General features: G+C 38.8%; 1 protein-coding gene across 1 annotated transcript in view; it reads left to right on the forward strand.

The window, feature by feature from the left end:
* Positions 1 to 20,300, forward strand: part of LOC139979155 (regulator of nonsense transcripts 1-like) — a 49,432-nt gene that overhangs the window by 8,269 nt on the left and 20,863 nt on the right. The window contains exons 5-16 of the mRNA XM_071989862.1: positions 572 to 784; positions 2,856 to 3,025; positions 3,607 to 3,708; positions 4,429 to 4,537; positions 5,731 to 5,938; positions 6,668 to 6,738; positions 8,140 to 8,287; positions 9,254 to 9,385; positions 11,029 to 11,172; positions 11,747 to 11,960; positions 15,373 to 15,490; positions 19,042 to 19,341. Coding sequence (XP_071845963.1) covers positions 572 to 784; positions 2,856 to 3,025; positions 3,607 to 3,708; positions 4,429 to 4,537; positions 5,731 to 5,938; positions 6,668 to 6,738; positions 8,140 to 8,287; positions 9,254 to 9,385; positions 11,029 to 11,172; positions 11,747 to 11,960; positions 15,373 to 15,490; positions 19,042 to 19,341 — 1,929 coding nt within the window. The remainder of the gene's footprint in view (positions 1 to 571; positions 785 to 2,855; positions 3,026 to 3,606; positions 3,709 to 4,428; positions 4,538 to 5,730; positions 5,939 to 6,667; positions 6,739 to 8,139; positions 8,288 to 9,253; positions 9,386 to 11,028; positions 11,173 to 11,746; positions 11,961 to 15,372; positions 15,491 to 19,041; positions 19,342 to 20,300) is intronic.

The following is a 20,300-nucleotide window of genomic DNA, read 5'->3' on the forward strand; positions in this document are numbered from 1 at the left end:
GTGGAAAGTTCAGACTCAATATATCATAGGTTTGTGATTTCTGCAAGTCATGATCATATAACAATGGTTTTGGTGGTTTATTTAAATTGATGAAAAAAGAGCTGGTTGCATTTGTCAACATGATTTCTCTAGTATATCTTACATCACTAACCTCAGTACCGAATGTGCTGTAAGCTTCTGACTTTTGTGTCAGTGTCACAAGAGCATGTCACATGTCAGACAGATATATTGACACTTAGCAAATACGGTCAGTACTCATCTGGTAACAAGTCTGGGGTAGGCCTAGCTGACTATACATAGCATCAGGGCGGAATTTAGTTTGTTGTGACCTGCTAGGTGCCACCACAGTTGAGCACAGCTTTTCTTGATTGAGTGGAAATCCTTACAATGGTTAGGGTAGAACATTGCAATAGGCACTTGCAGTGAATTTGGTGTTTAATTGCAAGAGTGGTTAATGTGCCCTTAGATAGAAATGAACTGATGCACCTTGTTTAGCTGATAACTTAACCTTTTGTTCTGATGGAATCACTCCAGATATCTCGACAATTTTTGTTTGCTCTGCTCTCTTCAGGGATCCAACCCAATGGCAGCCCTTGATCCAAGACAGGACGTTCTTACGCTGGCTGGTGAAGATACCGTCGGACGAAGAACAGCTCCGCGGGCGCCAGATCTCTGCCGTGCAGATCAGCCGGCTGGAAGAACTATGGAAGGAAAACCCAGAGGCAACTCTGGAAGACTTGGAGAAACCTGGCATGGATGAGGAACCAGCCTCGGTCATGTTACGGTAGGTATTAGATGGTAGAGCATTCTGTGAGATAGGACGGAGATGTTCTATTGTTTGGTTTGGTTTTGCCATTTTGTCAAGAAGTGATAAGCACTGACTAAGATGTTTTGCTCACAATTACGATTGGGCTTTAGACTTTGGTTATTAGGGGCAAAAGATGATTGTTTACTGTCATTGGTTGTTTTTGGAAAGCTGAATGTATACTTTCTGTAGTATGCTAATTGCATAACTTACTAACATTGGAGGAGGAGGGTTGGGGGGGGGGAGGAGCAAGTGGGTGCCAAAAAGGAAAACAGCTGCTGTTTTCATTTTGTGAATAAATAAGTGCAAAAATCTTGACTATACTTCTTTAAAAAGTTGCAAAATATACTACCATTTGCAACTAAGCACCCCTTCATCACAGAGAAATTTATTAAAGCAGAGGGTTACACCTTCCCCCATAGACAGCTTCCTAGTTCAGAACATCAGCCACGGGAGTCCTCGAGTCAATGAGAATTGAACTCTGCTTGATTGATGTATTAGTCTATGGTACACATAGACTTTATACCACCTGCCCCAGCTGAAGTTGAGAACTTGGTCACACCTTACGTATGTACTTGTAAACCAACATCTACGACCATATGCTATAACAATATATAACCTACTCGAGTTGTGTCTCGGTACATTGAACAGTAGCAAATACACCCAATCGAGGAGTAATATTATCCGGAATCGCGCATTGTAAAATGGGTAAATGGTTAGACGAGTGCAAAGATGTTTATATAGCAGGTTTTGCACACAGGAACCATAGCATTTTATAAGCTCTAGACAAAGTTCAGAGCTATCGAAACTGCTAAGCCCAAAGTTAGACACTAATAAATTGCCAATACACACACAGTTCACTTGAAACTGTTCAAGTTCACCGAAGAGAGTTATTTGCATTTAACTCAGAGCTACTCTCCTGACAAATTATTGATAAATGAATTGATCATGCTTATTTTCTTTTTTTAATTTGGTTTTTGCTCACAAAATGGAACATTATTAGTAAAACAGTACTTAATCATTTTAATTTATTTTGAAATGTCATTTGTTGTTGTGTTTTGCTCACAAAATGACTATTACTAAGGGAAGAATCATTTCAATTTATTCTGAAATGTCGTCGTGCTTGATTCTGTGTTGCATTTACTTTACATCGGAAATGGTAATTCATAGTAGAAACTGACTGGAACATTTTCAACATTTTTTTGTATTTAAATGTTTTTAAAAATTGATCAAAGTCTTTGTAAAGCTTCTGCTTTTTAAGGTTTTTATTGTTTCTCACTATTCAGAAGTTATTCAATCCCAAAATGGAAAAAAAGAAAAATTTGACATTGGTTTTTGTGTGACGTATAAACGTTTAAATTGGGATTCACATCATGTGTGTACATCTTCGTTACAACAGTGTACCCTCTCAGTCTGTTGTGGTGGGCAATATGGCATAAAATAAACTGTAAACAATGAACATTGAGTAGCACTGACTACCAATTGGTATGGAAAAGCATGAAATCATGGTTAAGACACTGCTTGAAGAATCCTGTTAAGAAGGGTACACACTAAAGACAGTATCAAACACAAAAAATTATGCAGTCTGTATATTTACCTGACAGGAAAGTTTGAAAACTTAAATCCAAGCACTCAGTGAAGCATTTACATTATATTACTATGCTGTGAAACTTGTGTTTATTTCCTAGTTTTCAGTAAGAAGTGAAATGGATGATATGATATTTTCAATTGATTCTGGCTGGCTGGCAAGCAAATCATCAAATGACATGATATTTAAATGAACATATGTTTTCACTCTTTGTAGGTCTCATCAAATGGGCTTCTCACAAATTTCATAACTGATGAAAGGCCATATCTGTTATCTGCCACCTTGAATGGAATAAAGCTTATTTGCTGCCTTAGTGTTCATGGGATTGCAGTTTTATGCTTAGGCTTTGTCACTTCAACAGGATCATTTAGGGTTAAAACTTAACATTTTCCTTCTTTTTTTGACAAGAGGAGGAAATCTCAGTCATCTGACCCTTCGTATTTTTTTTTTTCAATCTGACAGGTACGAAGATGCCTACATGTACCAGAACATCTTTGGCCCCTTGGTGAAAATGGAAGCAGACTATGATAGAAAACTCAAGGAGACCCAGACGACTTCAAAGATCTCGGTACGATGGGATGTCGGCCTCAACCGCAAGACCAGAGCGTATTTTGACTTTCCGAAGAAGGAGGGTATGTGACTGATAGCAATATTGTCCTTGACTAAAACAGTTGTAATTTTACAGCAGAACAATCGACAATAGTTGAAATGAAGCCTAGCTCTTGTGTGTTCGTGCACACGGGTCAATTTTTCTCACGATAGTCCATAACTTGCTATACCTTTAAGTGCACAAAGGGAAAACTGCCTGGGTATCCTTGGTCATATACTTTGCATGAAAAGACAAAATATTCTCTTGAAATCCCTCCCTGTTGTTTGCTGGCTTTGTATTGAATGAAACTGTATGCATGGTTACTGGTTACATGGTCTGTGGGGTACTGTGGTTTCTGACTAACCCCTCCCCCCCCCGCACCCCTTCATAGATATGGCTTTATAGGGATCGCCACCATCTAAGACCTGGGTAGCTCAGTTTGTACCAGAGTGCAGGGCTTGTAAACCCTATCAGATCACTGATTTCAAATCCCATTCTCTCCTCAACATTTTTATGCGCTTTCCATACTTATAAGGCGAGTGATTTTACCAAAGAGTAAAAGAAGAATAAGCGTTGACCAATAAGTAGAATTTAACTCTGTTTTTCTCTCTCTCTATCCCTCAGATCTGAAACTGATGCATGGTGATGAGCTTCGGATTCGATACCAGTTTCCAGACTCTCGTGAACCCTGGAGTGGGGTTGGTCATGTGATCAAGATACCAGACAGTATCCTTGTTACATATTTTTATAAACATGTCTTAGTTTAGAATCGTTCTATTGCAAAAATTAAAATGAAGCATCCCATCTTGTTTTCATTTGTTTCTGATTAACTTTTTTTGTCCATCGAAATATATCCTGATTCTTACTATGAACACATTACAGTTTATGAATTTGAAAATTTAAGTCTTTAAAAAATTTCAGACACGGGATGCTGTTATTTTTTGAAAAAGTCAACACAGATTCACATGACTACAGTAATATTTTGCCATTGAATGCAAGATAACTTGGAAATGACTACATTCCCAGCTCTTTTTTAAGTGACGAAACCAAAGTAGTTCACATGTGATGTTTACTACTTTAGTTATTATCTGATTTCAATGCCTCTACCCTCTATCCTCTATCATCTGCCTATATCCTCCTACCAGTCTCTTTCAGTCACCTAGTCATCCCCAATAAGACTGTAAAGTTTTTGAATTCTCTATTGTTAGTTTGTAGTTTGAACATTACCTTTGTCTTACCATGTACTGTTGGGCAAAAGGTGTTGGAATATTATTTAGCCAGCTAGTGCCATGGTATTTTAAAAGCTTAGGATTGAATAAAAGGTCACAGTGCTCAATGTTATGATCCTTCTTGTGATCGGCAGACTTGAGGTAGAAAAGCCATTTTTTTTTTATAAACATCATTTGCTCTGGAAAGATAATTATTTCCTTAACAGACTGTGACTAGACTACAGCGATGAGTTGTGTATCGAACTGAAGAGTAACGCTGGAGTGCCCAGTCAACACACGCAGGACTTTGTCGTTGAATTTGTGTGGAAGTCCACATCTTTTGACAGGTACGTATGGACCATCGGAACGTGTCTTTTAGTCTGGGAAGCAGATTTTTCGCAATTCATTACAACAGACTTTTAATGCGAGTACAAAACAATGGTTGCTACTGTGAGGCCCTGGCTATGAGTACAAAAGATTTTTAAAATAGAGGAGCTCAATGCACTCACGATTACACGAAATTTGCTCTCCCTTGCTACGAGTACGAGTACAAGGTGCTAAGTATGAGTACAAGTACTAAAAATATATAGTTGAGTAAATAAAAATAACTAATAATAATAACTAAGATTTATAATGCGCTAATTATAAACAAAATAGTTGTCAAAAGCGCCATACATAAAAATATGAATAGAAAGAAAAGCAAAAATAATAATGCAACAACGAAATATAATTACAAATCAAATTGAAAAATGTTTAGCATAGAGGTAGGTTTTTAGTTTAGATTTAGATTAAATTTATTGTAAATTTTTAGTAAATTACACTACTCTCCTATACAGTAAGATAAGTGATAAGGTGATGTTGTTGTGCAAATAGCACCGTTGCAGCAACAGTGGAGTGCAAAATAAGATATAATGAATGGTTGATAAAGGTGTGGATGGAGAAGTTTAGGGAGAAGTTGGATTAGGTTGAATTGGACAGTTAACTTGCAGAGACGTTAACTAGACATTGCTTAGCCTGTGGACTTACTTCATTCCTCTCTTACCTGTTTCTCCTATACAGTAGGCACTCCAATCTACCTAGCCTACAAACTGGTAACATTCTTGCACTGTGCCCCCCCCCCCCCCCAATGACCATCCAAGAGGTCACTACCTCTCCCTTTCCAAATTGTACCAAAGCTGTTGTCATCCCATCCTGTCAAATATATTAGGTGCTGTAACTACCCATCAAAATTATCTTGGGAAAATTGGGGAATTTCTTAAAATGTCCTTATCATGAACCAGTTGAGTAAGTATAGTAGTGAAACATTAAGATAGCTTGTGCTCTGGAGCTGTTAAAAGGTGAGAAATTTATTTATCCCACTGGTGCTCCCTCCCCCCCCCCCAAACTCCCTTCCCTCACATAGAATGATAAAAATGAGTTTCAGGTTGAAAACATGTTAGTCTGTGGAGAACCATTCATATTTTGTGCAGTTACAGCCCGTCACACACATTTTTTCCCACCGATTCACATCGATTCCTATACTCTTCTTCATCAATTGCAGAATGCAGAGCGCTCTGAAGACACTGGCAGTGGACGAGACGGCTGTCTCTACCTACCTCTACCACCGTATGCTCGGACACGAACTAGAGAACATGGTCCTCAAGTGTAACCTGCCAAAGCGCAACTCCGCACCTGGATTACCCGAACTGAATCACTCTCAAGTATCCGCTGTGAGAAACGTCCTCGCTCGACCTCTGAGCCTCATCCAGGTAAGATAGAGACCTGGTTCTGTCGTTTAGAACCATCCCTGACAGTCCTCGTTTGAGGTGCATTGTCCTTGTTTTGGAATAGCGACCTCTATCGCCCGTCTGTGCAAAATCTGCAGACATCTCGTAAAACCGTTTATCGGTATGGTTGAGAAAACCTAGTCATCACCTCAGGTGCACTTGGATGGACTGTTGATTGCATTTTGATAAAACTGTTAATCAACAATAGGGCAAACAAGGACAACCAGAAAGTGATTATATCTCATGTAAATTTTGTTTTCAGTACTCTCTTGTTGGATCTGACATGCCTACAGATCCCCTTCCCCTTCCCATCCCCCCCCTCTCCCGCTTGCATCATTTTAGTAGAAACTGATCGCTCGACCTAACTTATTTTACATAGTTAATCTATAGGGTTTGTTGTTATGTTATTGTTATCAAGTAAGCAACATAACCAGCTACTGACATTGCAAGTCAGAAACAGAACAACCTACCAGTCATATGAGTGCATAACTGTTGAGAGGGCCTTTGACCTCGATACAAGACTGTGTGAACCTTCAACTTGTAAAACACTCACAGAGTAGTAAATTGGTGTAAAGAGTGTACAGTTGTATAAGATTAGTACATGAAAGGCAGCCAGCTCTAAGCTTTTAAGTTAAATGTATTAATGGATGGTAAATTCTCCAAATATGTGAACTGTTTCCATGTTTACAATTATTTTCTTTTGATTCACAGGGACCTCCTGGAACAGGCAAGACTGTTACCTCTGCCTCCATTGTTTACCACTTGGCCAAGCAGGGTCTGGGGTAAGTGAACACACCTCAGAGCTAGACAAAATGGACAGACATGTTGTAGATTATTTGCGCAAGATCACAGTGTTTGGCAACGCAACTTTAAGATGCCTGTGAAGTATATAGAAAGTAAGAGGGCCTGACGTAAGGCCCTCTTACTTTTACACATTCTCTTAGTTAGTTAGTGGATAAGCAGTTTGCTAACAGTTTTGTTTTATTTGAAGTATATAGATAATTAGAAAAGGATATGAAAAGTCTGGCTGGAACACTTAAACTTGATTCCATTATTTCACAGGATTGTTTTGTAGTTCAGCTTGTGCAGAATAGCATACCCTGAATTGACAGGGTTCAAACTCATTCTTGTGTAAGACACGGTGTATTTTCAGGGATTGAAGAATGGCCACACTAATTTGACCTATCATTGTCTACACCCTATTTCCTATTGTCTTATTGGGCATATATTGTTTACCTGACATGGGTGTTTTCTTTATACACTTCAACTTAAAAAACTAGAGAGAGTGAAGAACTATTGATTCACTCCTCAGAAATGTCTTGGAACCATTTTAGTCCTTGCATGGTGTGGGAAAAGGAGGTTCAAGCGATGGATTTTACGTACATCAAAATTTACAGTAGATCCTTCCCTTTCAGAATTTGCTGTGAACTTTAGCTGGAATGTGTAGTAAACCCTGTCATTATATGTGAAGACTGCACCAGACCATCCTGTGTGCAAAGAGAAAAAATTACGACTGTCGTTGTTTCTCAGTCGTGCTATAAAGGCACCATGCGTAGTATGTGTTTGGTTGCCTTGAAGCCTAAAATGGTGCTTGCAAACATTGCCAGCCTTGCAGGCTGTCTAATCCCGGTTGTAGAATGGAAGATATATCCCTGTTTTGATATCATGAAAAAACAATATAAAAATCCCCAAGCTTTGTTCCTCGAGTATCTGAAGCGTAATGAATTTGCTTTAGCCGTCTCAACCTATGCTGTACCTACTGTGGTATGAATACTCCGTTCGTGATGACTGATTGAGTACAGCTCCCTGGTACAACTGCCATAGACAATCTACACAAATCAAGCATGGTGTTGAATTACGTATTGGCCAATGACGATCGTAGCTTTTAAATATTCATATTATGGGCGAGGTTTATTTGGATCCCAACGGAAAATATCTTCGAGAAAATCAAAGTTGAAAGTTGTAAATTTTTTCGACTTTCATACCACCATTTGAAGTAAGATTTGAATAGATAAGCTAGTTATGTATGTCGTTATGGCATCGTGGAGTCCGTGAGGTTGAGAAAAACCATATATTGGGACGCAAAATGCTGCTTCAATGTCTTTGTAGAGTAATTGACAACATTTGATGTGAAACATTTCTACAATAACCTCTTTATTGTGATATCTCATTAACCTACACAGGCAAGTACTGGTGTGCGCCCCTAGCAACATTGCTGTCGATCAGCTGACAGAGAAGATCCATCGAACCGGTCTTAAGGTTGTTCGAATCTGTGCTAAGAGTAGGGAGGCCATCGATTCACCTGTTGGGTTCCTGGCCCTGCACAACCAGGTACAGATTTGGTTATCATTGTACGACTAAAAATAAATCAGAGTAGATGAGTAGTAATTGAAAAATGGTCTCCCAATTAAATATTTGACTTTGCTGTCTTAGTCCCAGGGTTTGCCAGTTTGTGGGCTGGTGTGTCACATTTAACCTTCAAATGGCTGTTTATTTTTGATGTACCAGGCTTCTCTTACATGTGTTATGGATTTCATATTTTCCACTGAATCTCATTTTAGATAAGATTTCAGTGAATTTGAATGTCTGGTTGTTATTCAATTCTACATCACTGAGTCAAGTACAATGGTTGTCATTATTTCAAGTTGTCATACAGTTACCTTCAAAAGGCGACACAAACCTAGCTGTCATCTTTGACCTATATGACAGAGATGAGATGATTTGTGAAGAAGAATAACTCCCCCAAATTTCTCCTTCTAGTGGGCAGTGGTCCTTTAAACTAAGTTTCTGTTTGTTGGGATGGACTTGAAGGTAATTAAGGAATTTTGTCTTGCCAATGTTGTCCCTGAGTGGTTTTTTGAAGTATTTGTTATAGCAGCCTTTGTCACTTATATGTCTTGCACATGCATGAAAATGTCAGTAAAACGACCATGCCTTAGTACATAACTTCCATCCACCATACCATCACAATACCTGGTCTAACTGATACACCGAGCACCGAAGTAAAAACTCATCAGTAGTATCGACATACTGCGGCATCGTTGATCTTGTTGAGAGAACTGTCACGGAAGAAGGATAGCATTTCGACCTTCTGACCTTGGCAAGTGGGAGACCCCTCACAGCGTGAAGTAATCTCGGGTTAATGTTCGATAAGTTAGATGTCTTCAGATAGAGTGGAATTGCATGAATAATGTTGACAACATTGGTTGCAATCTCGGCTACAGTATTAATAAAGATGGCTGGTAAATGTTTTGCGGGTTTTCATGAGATAACATCGTCTCCTCTTCCTGTGACTAGATCCGTAACATGGACGGGGCGGAAGAACTCAAGAAGCTGCAGGCTCTCAAAGATGAGATCGGCGAGCTCTCCAGTAGCGACGAGAAGAGGTACAGGTCCCTGAAGAGGAACTGCGAACGTGAGCTTCTGCAGGTGAGAGAGGTCAAGAGAAAAACGGTGTCGCTCTGATTTTACCGATCGTTTTTCAAACTAGGCAACAAACTTGTCAAAAATGGTTTCATGTGTGATAAGGGATCAATCTGGATCTGTGCTAATGCTTCTGTGTGTATCCTGCAGGTGCATGATGCAGTAGGTGTGAAATTGAAAAGATTAATATTGATAGGACAACCTGCTGTTATAAACTATAGCAACCTCAATGTTGTTCTGTTCTAATTTTGAATAGTAGGTACCTTCCAGTTGAGTCGGTAATGGGATAATTGTGAAATATGGGTGGTGATGGGGAGTGGGTGGTGAGTGTCGCAGTCATGCGCACGACCTCTACCACAATGATAAATGATCTGTTCAAATGATTTCTGTAAGTAATTTTACATAATCTGTTGATTCCAAGTTAATCCTGCCCACTGCATTTTGCTGTTGAGAAGCTTTTTTTGAAAAGACAATATGAGTATGAGCATTTTGATAATCAATGTTGGATGTTGGTAGGGGGTTGGGGAGGAGGATGGTGAATGGCAGCTATGTGTCACTACTACGGCAATTTACCATTGCTACATGTTAGTTCAGTCTCGGTGTAAGTATAGAACTGGGGTTCCCTAACTGGGGCGCATGAACCCCCAGGGGGTGCGTGAGTCCATCCCAGGGGGTTCGTGAGACGTTTCTATAAGTCAAAACCAGAGTACTTTTTGTTGAACTAAAATCTGATATATCATATTATTTAGTAATGTACAAAAGTCGTGTCTCGAAAAGTTGGGGGTTCTTAGACAACTCTGACATCCACACGGGGTTTGTGGGGGAATAAAGTTAGGGAAACCCTGGTAAAGAGTAATCACTTCATGTGATGGGACAAATTGTAATGGGATATGTGGTAATGGATCACTGTCAGAGATAGAACACAAGAGTTTCAAATTTGTTTGTTTGGTCGTAAACTGACTAAAACACATTGATGCCTTTATGGCTACCTCACAGGTCTTCATTTGTGGGAAAATTGAGAAAGTAAAATCCTCCCTTTTGATTTCTAATAGAAATACTGCAAAATCTGGCATTTATGCTCATTTCAAATTCCTTTTTTGTATTAATATTGTTTTGGGAGATTCTTATAATTGGAACACAGAATCATTGTATGTATCTTTAAGTTTAATTCTTTAAACTCAGTGATAATTCAATCTGCCCCTTTAATGTTACAGAGAATTTTGATGCAATATAAAAATAATTCCCTTAAACGTCTGCCCTTTTTTGTTTCATCAAGAATCAAACCATTACATAAGCTAGGATGAAGGCAGAACATATTTTGTATTCCAATTTATAGAAAAACATATGAAAAATAAAGGAAACGTTCATATTTGTATAAAAAGTAGTTTAATGCTTGTATTGCTTCAGACGAAAAGGTATTTATTTTCCCAATTTTGTTTATGCTCAGCAACTACTACTTAGGGTAAAAGAAACCCCAAAAAACAATGAATTTGGTTTGTGCCGATCGATCTTATGAGTAATGCAGAAACACTGCCATGTCAGTGAAAAGTGACGTCGAATTATTCTCAAAATCCTGTTTGACCCAGAATTATACGAAAGGAAACAACTTTATTGCTGAAATACATCAAATTTGTTTAATTGGCTAACAGAATGCTGATGTCATCTGCTGTACCTGCGTGGGTGCCGGTGACCCACGGCTGGCGCGGTTCAGATTCAGGGCTGTCCTGATTGATGAGAGCACCCAAGCTACCGAACCAGAGTGCCTGATACCGGTAGTCCTAGGCTGCAAACAGGTCAGTCAGATCCAATGTAATGATAAAGTAGTCTCTGTAGTCCTAGGCAGATCAGGGAGGGATCAAGGAGACTCGGTAGTCCTAGAAAGCAAATAGGTCAGTCAGATCAGAGAGGGATCAAGGAAACTGGGTAGTCCTAGATAGCAAATAAGTCTGTCAGATCGCATGGGGATCAAGAAAACTTGGTAGTCGCTTGCAGACATGTCAGTCATCAGATCAGAGAGTTATCAAGGTAACTTGTGTCAATCTAAGAAAGAGCAATTGTTGTTTAGTTTGAAGATACAGGTAATGTAATGCATAGTAACAATAATTATATTCCTTTAGTCACTAGGTTTCAATCCTATTCTTTAAAATTAGTTTGATAATATAAAATATTTCTATTTCTAGCTTAGTGTCTAAATTACATAGTCATTATTTATAATGATCAGGCTAGGTACGGTGAACTTGCTATCAGATTCACTCATTTTTGAAAAGGTGAAATTATTCAGCAGCATAGTGGAAGTCATTAAATTATGAAATTATGGAAGAAGGCCAGTCTTGTAAAACATCTCGTCATCTTGCTTATAATTTTCAGCTGATCTTGGTGGGAGACCACTGTCAGCTGGGACCTGTGGTGATGTGCAAGAAAGCCGCAAATGCCGGGCTCTCGCAGTCCCTCTTTGAGAGGCTGGTGGTCTTGGGCATCCGACCAATCAGGCTTCAAGTACAGTATCGTATGCACCCGTCGCTCAGTGCATTCCCGTCGAACATCTTCTACGAGGGATCACTCCAAAATGGAGTCACCGCTGGTAAGTGAAATTAGATCTTCAGATCATGAAAATTGTGACAATACCAGCAGTGGTTTTACCTATGCATTGCACAACTCTGTGAAAGGCTTCTCTGATTCATCTGATTACTACCCAAAGGAGAAAACATGAAGGGAAAAAAAGAAAAAGGGAGAGGTAAAAAGAAAGGAAAAGAGGGAGAAGACATAAATTAAGAGTCTTTATGATCAAACATCAATCTCTGCCTGCCATGTTCAAGCTATGTCTCTTGATTGATGAACTGACTTTTGATAAAACTTTAGGTCTTATCAATCAATTGATCAATAAGGGCACACTTCTTAGTTCTCATGAATTGATATCTTTGCTCTATTACAAGGGTACTTATGTATAAATAGGTCCTGGTTGGGATGTAGGGTGGTTGGGGGGTGGGGGTGTTGCCCCTTCCCCTTTTGAACTAGTCAGTAAGACAACCTTGTGGGTAGACATAAATTTGTAACCTAAATATGCTCCAGCATATACCATTCTACATCTGAAATGTTTCTTTGGTGGAGGGGGGGGGTAGGGAAGAGGGTAAAGGGAGTGGAAAGGACCCCTTTTATGGGAGTAAGCTTCAACAACATCAGGGTCACACACCGTCCTTTTTGATATCCAGGATTGAACCTTGGCAAATTATATGACTATGTACAATACAGTATGTTTTACTAAAAAAAAAAGAAGTTAAACAGTCAAATGGATATTACGGTGTCTGTTGTTGGTCGCTTAACAAAGTTGCTGGAATTTTTGATAGCATTTTGTATCAATTATGATTTATGAAATTTTCAAATTTGGTGATACTTTGTTAATAATGCATCTGACAACAGCAGGGGAAAAGCTGAGCCAAGTGATATACCACTGTTACCCACTAACAGGATATGCATGCGGTCAGGTGTTGCAAGGCTACCATATTTATGAGTTTGAACATAATTGATTCATGTAAGATATGTCCAATGTACTCTCTCATGTTCTGAAATCAGTATTTCGTTTCGTTTATTTTATTTGTATTTTTCCCAACATATATACAACAAATGTAGCAAATACAGAGAGTTATGGAATGTGAAAGGAAGTGCATCAAGAAAGCCTTGTGGGCTTATCTAGTGATACAATCCCTGTACATAGAGTACACAAAGAACTTACAAAAAAGAATTAAGAAAAGAACTAAGAAAAAGAGAAGAAAAGGAAGAAGAAGAAAAAGATTTACACATACAGACAATTCTCTGAAGTATTTATATATGTCTAAATGGCAGGTTGATGGAAAGTAGTTATACTGAACTGCTTACAGAACTGTACAGAAGGGTGGTTGACTCATTCAAAGTTCCACTTGTGCCGTTTGACTGAACGACCGTTTAACAAAACCACGTCAAAAACTGCTGTATGCAAGGTTTATGGGTCGGGTTGATATTCAGATTTCGTTTTCTCGCAGGAGACAAATCAGTTTCGCTTGTGGGTATTCTTCAAATGATAAATATGAAAGCTCTCTCACTTGAGCAGTCTCTAAAGGAGGCCACTGAGGTGGATTCCTAGTATGATAACAGTTTTCTTTGCTTTATTTATGAATAAGAAAGAACCTGATACCATCTTAATAACTGTTTCTTGCACTCACTTCAACCCTGCTACGTTCTAATAATGTTCTAAAAAGTAACTTAGTGGTCCGCCTTCAATACAAGTCGCCATAGCAACGGACTCGTCATGCAGTCGTCGAAAGTCGTAAGGAAGTTTGATGCATTTAACAGATTATTATTTGTTTTAAAAGGATTTGTGTCCCTCCCAGATAATCCCTCAAAGGAGGCATAAAAAGGAAAAAAATTATCCTTAAGGTATATAGATGGTATTTGCAACACAAATACTGTGATAACTCTAGTCAGAAGAAATTTCCATTTTCCCCGATGGCTTGTTCCGGTTGCAATTCGTAATGAGCTCTGGAATAAGGTATGAAGCGCAAAATGAAAACAGGGGCAGTCTTAGCCTCATTACTGGTAACATGACCTAATTTATTTAATGTTATCCAAACAGAAAGAAAATTAACCCATGAGATTGTAGTCATTCTAAAACAGACATTTTTTTTTTTTCGTTTTTTTTTTTCATCACGTGACTAAATTGCGAATAAAATCATGAGAGAAAAGTCCATTGCTTCATTAAAGAAGAAAAACGGTAGAAAGATAACAGGAGCAAAAAAAATGTCGATCTTCACTTCTTTCCCAAGCTTAAAAATCTCTTTAAAATTCTTTACCCTTTAACTTGTGATTCAAAATTGTGATTACAAACAGTGAACACTTGGTTTTACATTGTGTCAGTCTGTAGAGTAGTCTCGTCGGTTGAGGTCGATTGGTAATGTCTCGATGCTATCCCTTCCTGGAGATATATATTTTTTAGTTTTTCCATAATTTAGAAATTCTGGGGAACATTTTCTACTCCACTGGATGTATGCACAGTGCCAAGAGCAATAATCGGTCTATGCATGTAGATGCTATGATGTGACTTCACAGGCATCCACGTAGCAGAACGTATCATATTTTGGAACAGATACGAAATGATAATTTTTCCTTTCATGCGAAAAACGTTTGTAGCATGAAAAGTAAAGGAAATGCAATAAATTACTTCAATAAATTAAATGCAAGAATTGCCACAACATTTGCCCTCAAAGGATGTGTTTCTCTGGTGAATTAATACTCGAATGTGATAACAATAAAATTGGCTTTTTGATTCCTTGCCCAAAGGCTCAAGGAATCTATGCGATAGTGATTGCGTGTGTGTGTGTATGGCAAGTTGGATTGAAGTCATACTTGGTACATAGATGCGCGATAGTGAGTAGAAGAGCCCTATTGAGTTTGGTGCTCATCTCAAGAATATTGATGAGGTCACAGGGTCAAATGTAAACATTTTCAGAATTGAATTATAATTTGTGTGAAGGTGTTGGTAGAAAGTGGGTACATGATAGTGTATGTTCAATGTGATATTATGCACATTTATTAGGAGGCAGGGCTTGAGTTGATTTTTGCTAAAAATAGCTTGTAAACATGGTAAATTAACATATTTAGTAGGTAGGTCCACAGTCAGTGAAAGAACCTTGCTGATCAATTTAATCAACAATGATGAAAGCTTGGGATTATAATCTCAATTGGCAAGGAATCACAATAAGCCCACTGGCTTTCTGGTTTTATCTCGTCCCACTGTTTTCTGTCGCGGTCTTTGCGATACGGCTACCGCTTGCCGGGTAGGTACTGTATGACCGTTGGCTTCACCATGGTTCTCCTCTCCATGAGCTGCTGAAATTACTCACTCAAATGTTACTCAAACTACTGCCTCATATTGTATATGGCTATCCATGTATAGAGCGAGCAATGAGAAAATTTGATCCAACTCATATCGTATTTTTCTCTCTTTCCTTGGAACGTATCAGCGGAGCGTACAAACCTGGCACTGGATTTCCCGTTTCCTCAAGCGGACAAACCGATGTTTTTCTACGCTACGACCGGCCAGGAAGAAATATCCAGCTCTGGCACATCTTACTTGAATCGGTGAGGACGATCTTAAAAACGGGTTTGAAGAGGGGTGGGGGGGGGGGGTCGAGAGGGAGTTATCAGTGGGAGAATATTGGATGCAATAAAGTGGCTCTGTTATATGTTTTCATTTTTAGATGAGCATTAAGTTGGCGAGGGGAAGAGGGGGGGAGGAGGTGTTGGCAGACAAGACCTTGCATTTGTGAGATGGTGTTTAGGAATAACTCCAGGCATTAAATTTAACTTTTAAGATATGTTTGTAGACTATTGAACAAGCAATGCTATAATAATGTATAACTTGACTACTTTTCATTTTGAAGAGTGAGCCTCTAAACAACTGAGGCTCATCAAGTTTTAGTGGCTGGACTTAAACGTTAAGAAAAGCTTTTTACGAAGTAGAATTGAATATACATGTTTACAATGTATTGCAAGGACATTTAAACCAGGGAATAAAGTAGTTTTGAAAGTTCTTACTTTTTGGGGGGGGCTTATAAAATACTATGGTTCCTATGTACAAAGACATCTATACATCCTTGCACTTTTATAGCAATTTGTCCGTGCTAGATGGCGTTTTGAGATTTGAGATTCTGGATGAATCTATTCCCCACATGTGCAAACGTGTGGAATGGTTGTACAAGTGCTAAGATTTGTAGCAGTTTTTGTACACAGCCTGAATGATGTTATAGATAAAGTTCAGAGCGTGTTACACAAAAGTTGAACACTTAATTTATTCCCTTGTTTAATGTGTTTATGCAATACTGGATTACCTATTCCCTAAGGTGTGCATATTAAGTGGGGTTTGTGAGACTGACGCACAATGACAATTACCTAGGGTGTTTTAATCCTTGCCGGAGGCAAAGGAATCTATGTGACAGTGATGTCGTCTGTGGGTGTGTGTGGGTGTGTGTGTATGGAACACTTGCTTGTAAACACCGTTCACTCAGAAAGTTCTTGGTGGATTATACGTGGTATGTGGATCCGTCTTATTGAGTACAAGAAGCCTATTGTTTTCTGTGATGTTCAATGGTCATTTGAGGTCAACAGAGGTCAAAATCTAAAAACTTTGAACATGATAACCCATACATGGTATGCAGATTCAACTTGTTGAGTACAAGAACCTCATTGAAATTGGTGGAGGTCAAAGGTCATTTGCGGTCAACAATTAAGTGAAAGTCTGAAAATTTTGTAAACAGGATAACACAGCAAGTACATCTTTCTTGAACTTCCTACTTTGTATGTAGATCCAGCTTGGTGACTGCAAGAATGCTATTGATATTGGTATAGGTCAAAGGTCACATGAGGTCAACAGGCATCAAATTCTGAAATCCTTTTAAACATGATAACTCCAAAATTAAAGCTGCAATTATTCTGTGAATTCTCCAATGCTATGATTTTCTTTTGGTGAACAAAGTTTGGTCAAGTTCGGTTTTGTTCTGTGAAGGGGCTCTATATGTCTTCAGTGAAACATACCTGGCATCCAGGTAATGAAATCTGCTTCAGAGTTTTATTCTTTTGCTTTAAATGTGCACTTAATCTCCTATCAGAGTCACCTCCTGAGCTTCAAGGGGTCAACAGGTTATCTCAAATGCACACAAACTGTCTCAAGGGGGAGTCGAAAGTTTATCTCAAATGGTGGAATAATTGGCCATTTTCTCCAAAAAATTTCACAGTGTATAAATAATGTCATGTACATCTCAACAATTATTGAAAGTGATTTTTGTTAGCTAAAAATTGCTAAATTGTGTCTACAGTTCACACGGGAAGACTGTTCTCTCTGGATATTTTGGTTAAAAAATTTTATAAGTCTGTAAAATCCTTATGAGTGCATGACATTTATGATGCCCACAAGGGATTGCTAAAAATCTTATCTGTTTCTCACTTTAATCTGGGACATATTTAACTTTTGCTGCTCTACATTAATAAGATAGTTAGAATTTTGAGCAAATTGTATGACAAGGAATCACAAAGCTCACTGGCTTTCTGGATTTTTGGGTTATACCATCAATTATAGCTCTAATTACCATAAAGGTTATCAGGTCTTTGAGATGGCTCTTTTGTAAATGCTGCTGCAACATGCAAGAGGTATTATTTTCCAAATAAATCAAATTTAAAATTTATTTAGGTTAAGTGGAATGACTTGAGCTACATAGGACTAATAAAACAAGAAAACAAAACTAAGCTAAAGATAGTCTTGTGTCTGCATATTAATGGCGAATGGGTACAGAGTGTTTATCTAGATTCAGCAATACATCTCTAGAAATTGAGAAGGTGAAAAGAACATGAAGATTAGAGCGATGTATTTTATTTCTCTACGTGGGGTTGTTTGTTTGAATAATTTTCTGATGTTTTTGTTTTGTCGTCTACTGAGTTACAGTAGTCGGTACTTGCCATTATGATCGTTGCATAACTCTTCCAAGGGTGCTTTGTCCAAAACCTGACAAGCATCTACTAACATTCCTCAGTTATATAACTTTCCATATAGATTAAATGAACATTTCACATTTGAGAAGAAAGAGAAAAATGAACTTCACCCATAAAGTGACTGAAATTGATTCCTCTTGTTCAATGTGCAGTGGTGTGTGATGGGGATGACGCATCAAATTTCTGTTGTTTTTTTCAATTTTTTATATCTTTTTCTTTAACTTTCTTTAACTTTCCTAGTTTTCTTAGGGACTTCTTTATACTTGCTCACATTTTGTCTGCATTTAACCAGTGGCGTACCTAGAATAATTGGCACCCTGGGCGGATCCTTCCTTTGTCTCCTTGTGCAGGAGATGCCGTACTGGGGGAAGGGGTCTAATGGGAGGGGATGTGATCTTTGGGGAAGCTTTGAAAAGATTATGAGTTATGGAATTCTCATTCTTCAGTGAATGTTTCTTACCCTAGTCCTATTGTTCGTTCAAAATATTAATTTTTGGGGGGCTGTGGCATGGCACCCCCCTGACTGGTACCCGGGGGGGACCGTCCCAACCCCCCCCCCCCTTAGTACCCCACTGCATTCAGGTGTTATAAGTTATGAGCAAACAGCAATATAACCTACTGACATAGCTCTCCAAGAGTTCGTAGATAATTTGGGTTCTAGAGGGAAACAGAAAAGTTGAAATTGAAAGTTACAGTATGTCATGGCAACGTTACTCTTTGCAGTCATTAATGCAATTGAATTTTGTTAACAGAACTGTGTGTCAGTTGATATAGATTGCTGGCATTGAGAGTGTGGTGGAGGGGTCACGACCCTTTGTTGAAGGGTCGTCAACAAACAAAGAAGAGCAAAAAAAACATGAACATAACTTCCAAAGTTGCAATATAATAACACCATTTTCCAAATTATAACCCTTAATCATATGAAAATCTCTCCAGGGGTTCTGTACCTCCTCCCTGTTCACACCTTCCCCAGAGTGCAACATCCATCTTTACAGGGTCGCCAAGGTCATGAAGGTCAAAAGTGGGGTCACCAAGCAAAAGACGTTTGAATACCAGTGATGTATATCAACAGATCTGTTTGACTTTGTAATTGAAAGTTTGACTTGACGTTCATCTGAAATGTGTACTTTAAATGCCCACCCCAACAGAACGGAGGCATCTAACGTCGAGAAGCTGACCACATCGTTCCTCCGTGGCGGGATCAAGCCGGAGCAGATCGGCATCATCACTCCGTACGAAGGTCAGAGGGCGTTCATCGTGACCTACATGCAGTACAGCGGGCCGCTCAACGTGAAGCTCTACCAGGAGGTGGAGATCGCCAGCGTGGATGCATTCCAGGGTCGTGAGAAGGACTACATCATCTTGTCCTGCGTCAGAGCTAACGACCACCAAGGAATCGGTTTCCTCAACGATCCCCGCCGTCTGAACGTGGCTCTGACTCGTTGCAGGTGAGTTTTGTGAGCAGTGAGCAGGTCCGACCTGGGTTAGGTCTTGTATTTGATGGATATTTTTAAGAAACTTTTGACCTATCGATCCTTGTTCGGGTGGGTATCGGTTTCAGCGGTTTGAATTATTGGTTGTTGCAGGAAACTATGTTGCCATTCACAACAGAGCTCATACAGTTCATGTGGTATGCGAGATGAATTATAAGTGAGCAGTCTTAGCATGTTTGCTATGAAATGCAACCCCCAAAGAAACTGTTTCCACATTGTGATTGTTTTCACGCAGTAATCCAGATGAAATGAAGGAATTTTACAGCCTTTTTTAACAAGAAAATAATAATTTCTAGTCAGCAACCTTATTAATCATAAGATGTTTATCTGCAATTAACATTTAATAGTCTCATGTGAAATTTGGCAAGGAATCACTAAGCTGGTAGGCTTTGAGGTTATATTTCTCAGCAATAAATGCATTTCAGCCAGCATTGTCTGGAACGCGGTGATTTAGCCAGGGAGGCAAAATCTTCAAATTGCTTGTTTCCGGCGGTAGCAAAAGTTTTCATTTGAGAAACAAACCCCAAGTACACACACTCACAACTAGGCCTATGAAAAATATAACAAAATACATTAAAAAAAAAAAACACAACTTCTGAACAGAACTAAAATTTCTTCCAATCCTACCGATGGTTGAATTTGTTTAAAAACAAATAAATCATAACGATCAACAGCAAGGTACAAGGTTAACTCCATTACAGTGATTTACATGCTAAAAATAGTCAATGATGCTTTTCCAAATTACCAGTGATTTTATTGGCTAATATTACCTTACTAGCTGTCTGCAGACATTCTTGCATCTGTAAACAGGGAAGCTAGGGCACAGGGCCATCTGCCCTGTATATTGTGTAGAATAATTCACACTGTATATGCACCGATTCGATCACATGGTGTTCAATCTATTTTGAAGGACT

This window comes from Apostichopus japonicus, chromosome 13 (assembly GCF_037975245.1).
Source record: "Apostichopus japonicus isolate 1M-3 chromosome 13, ASM3797524v1, whole genome shotgun sequence".
Classification (NCBI taxonomy): Eukaryota; Metazoa; Echinodermata; class Holothuroidea; order Aspidochirotida; family Stichopodidae; genus Apostichopus; species Apostichopus japonicus.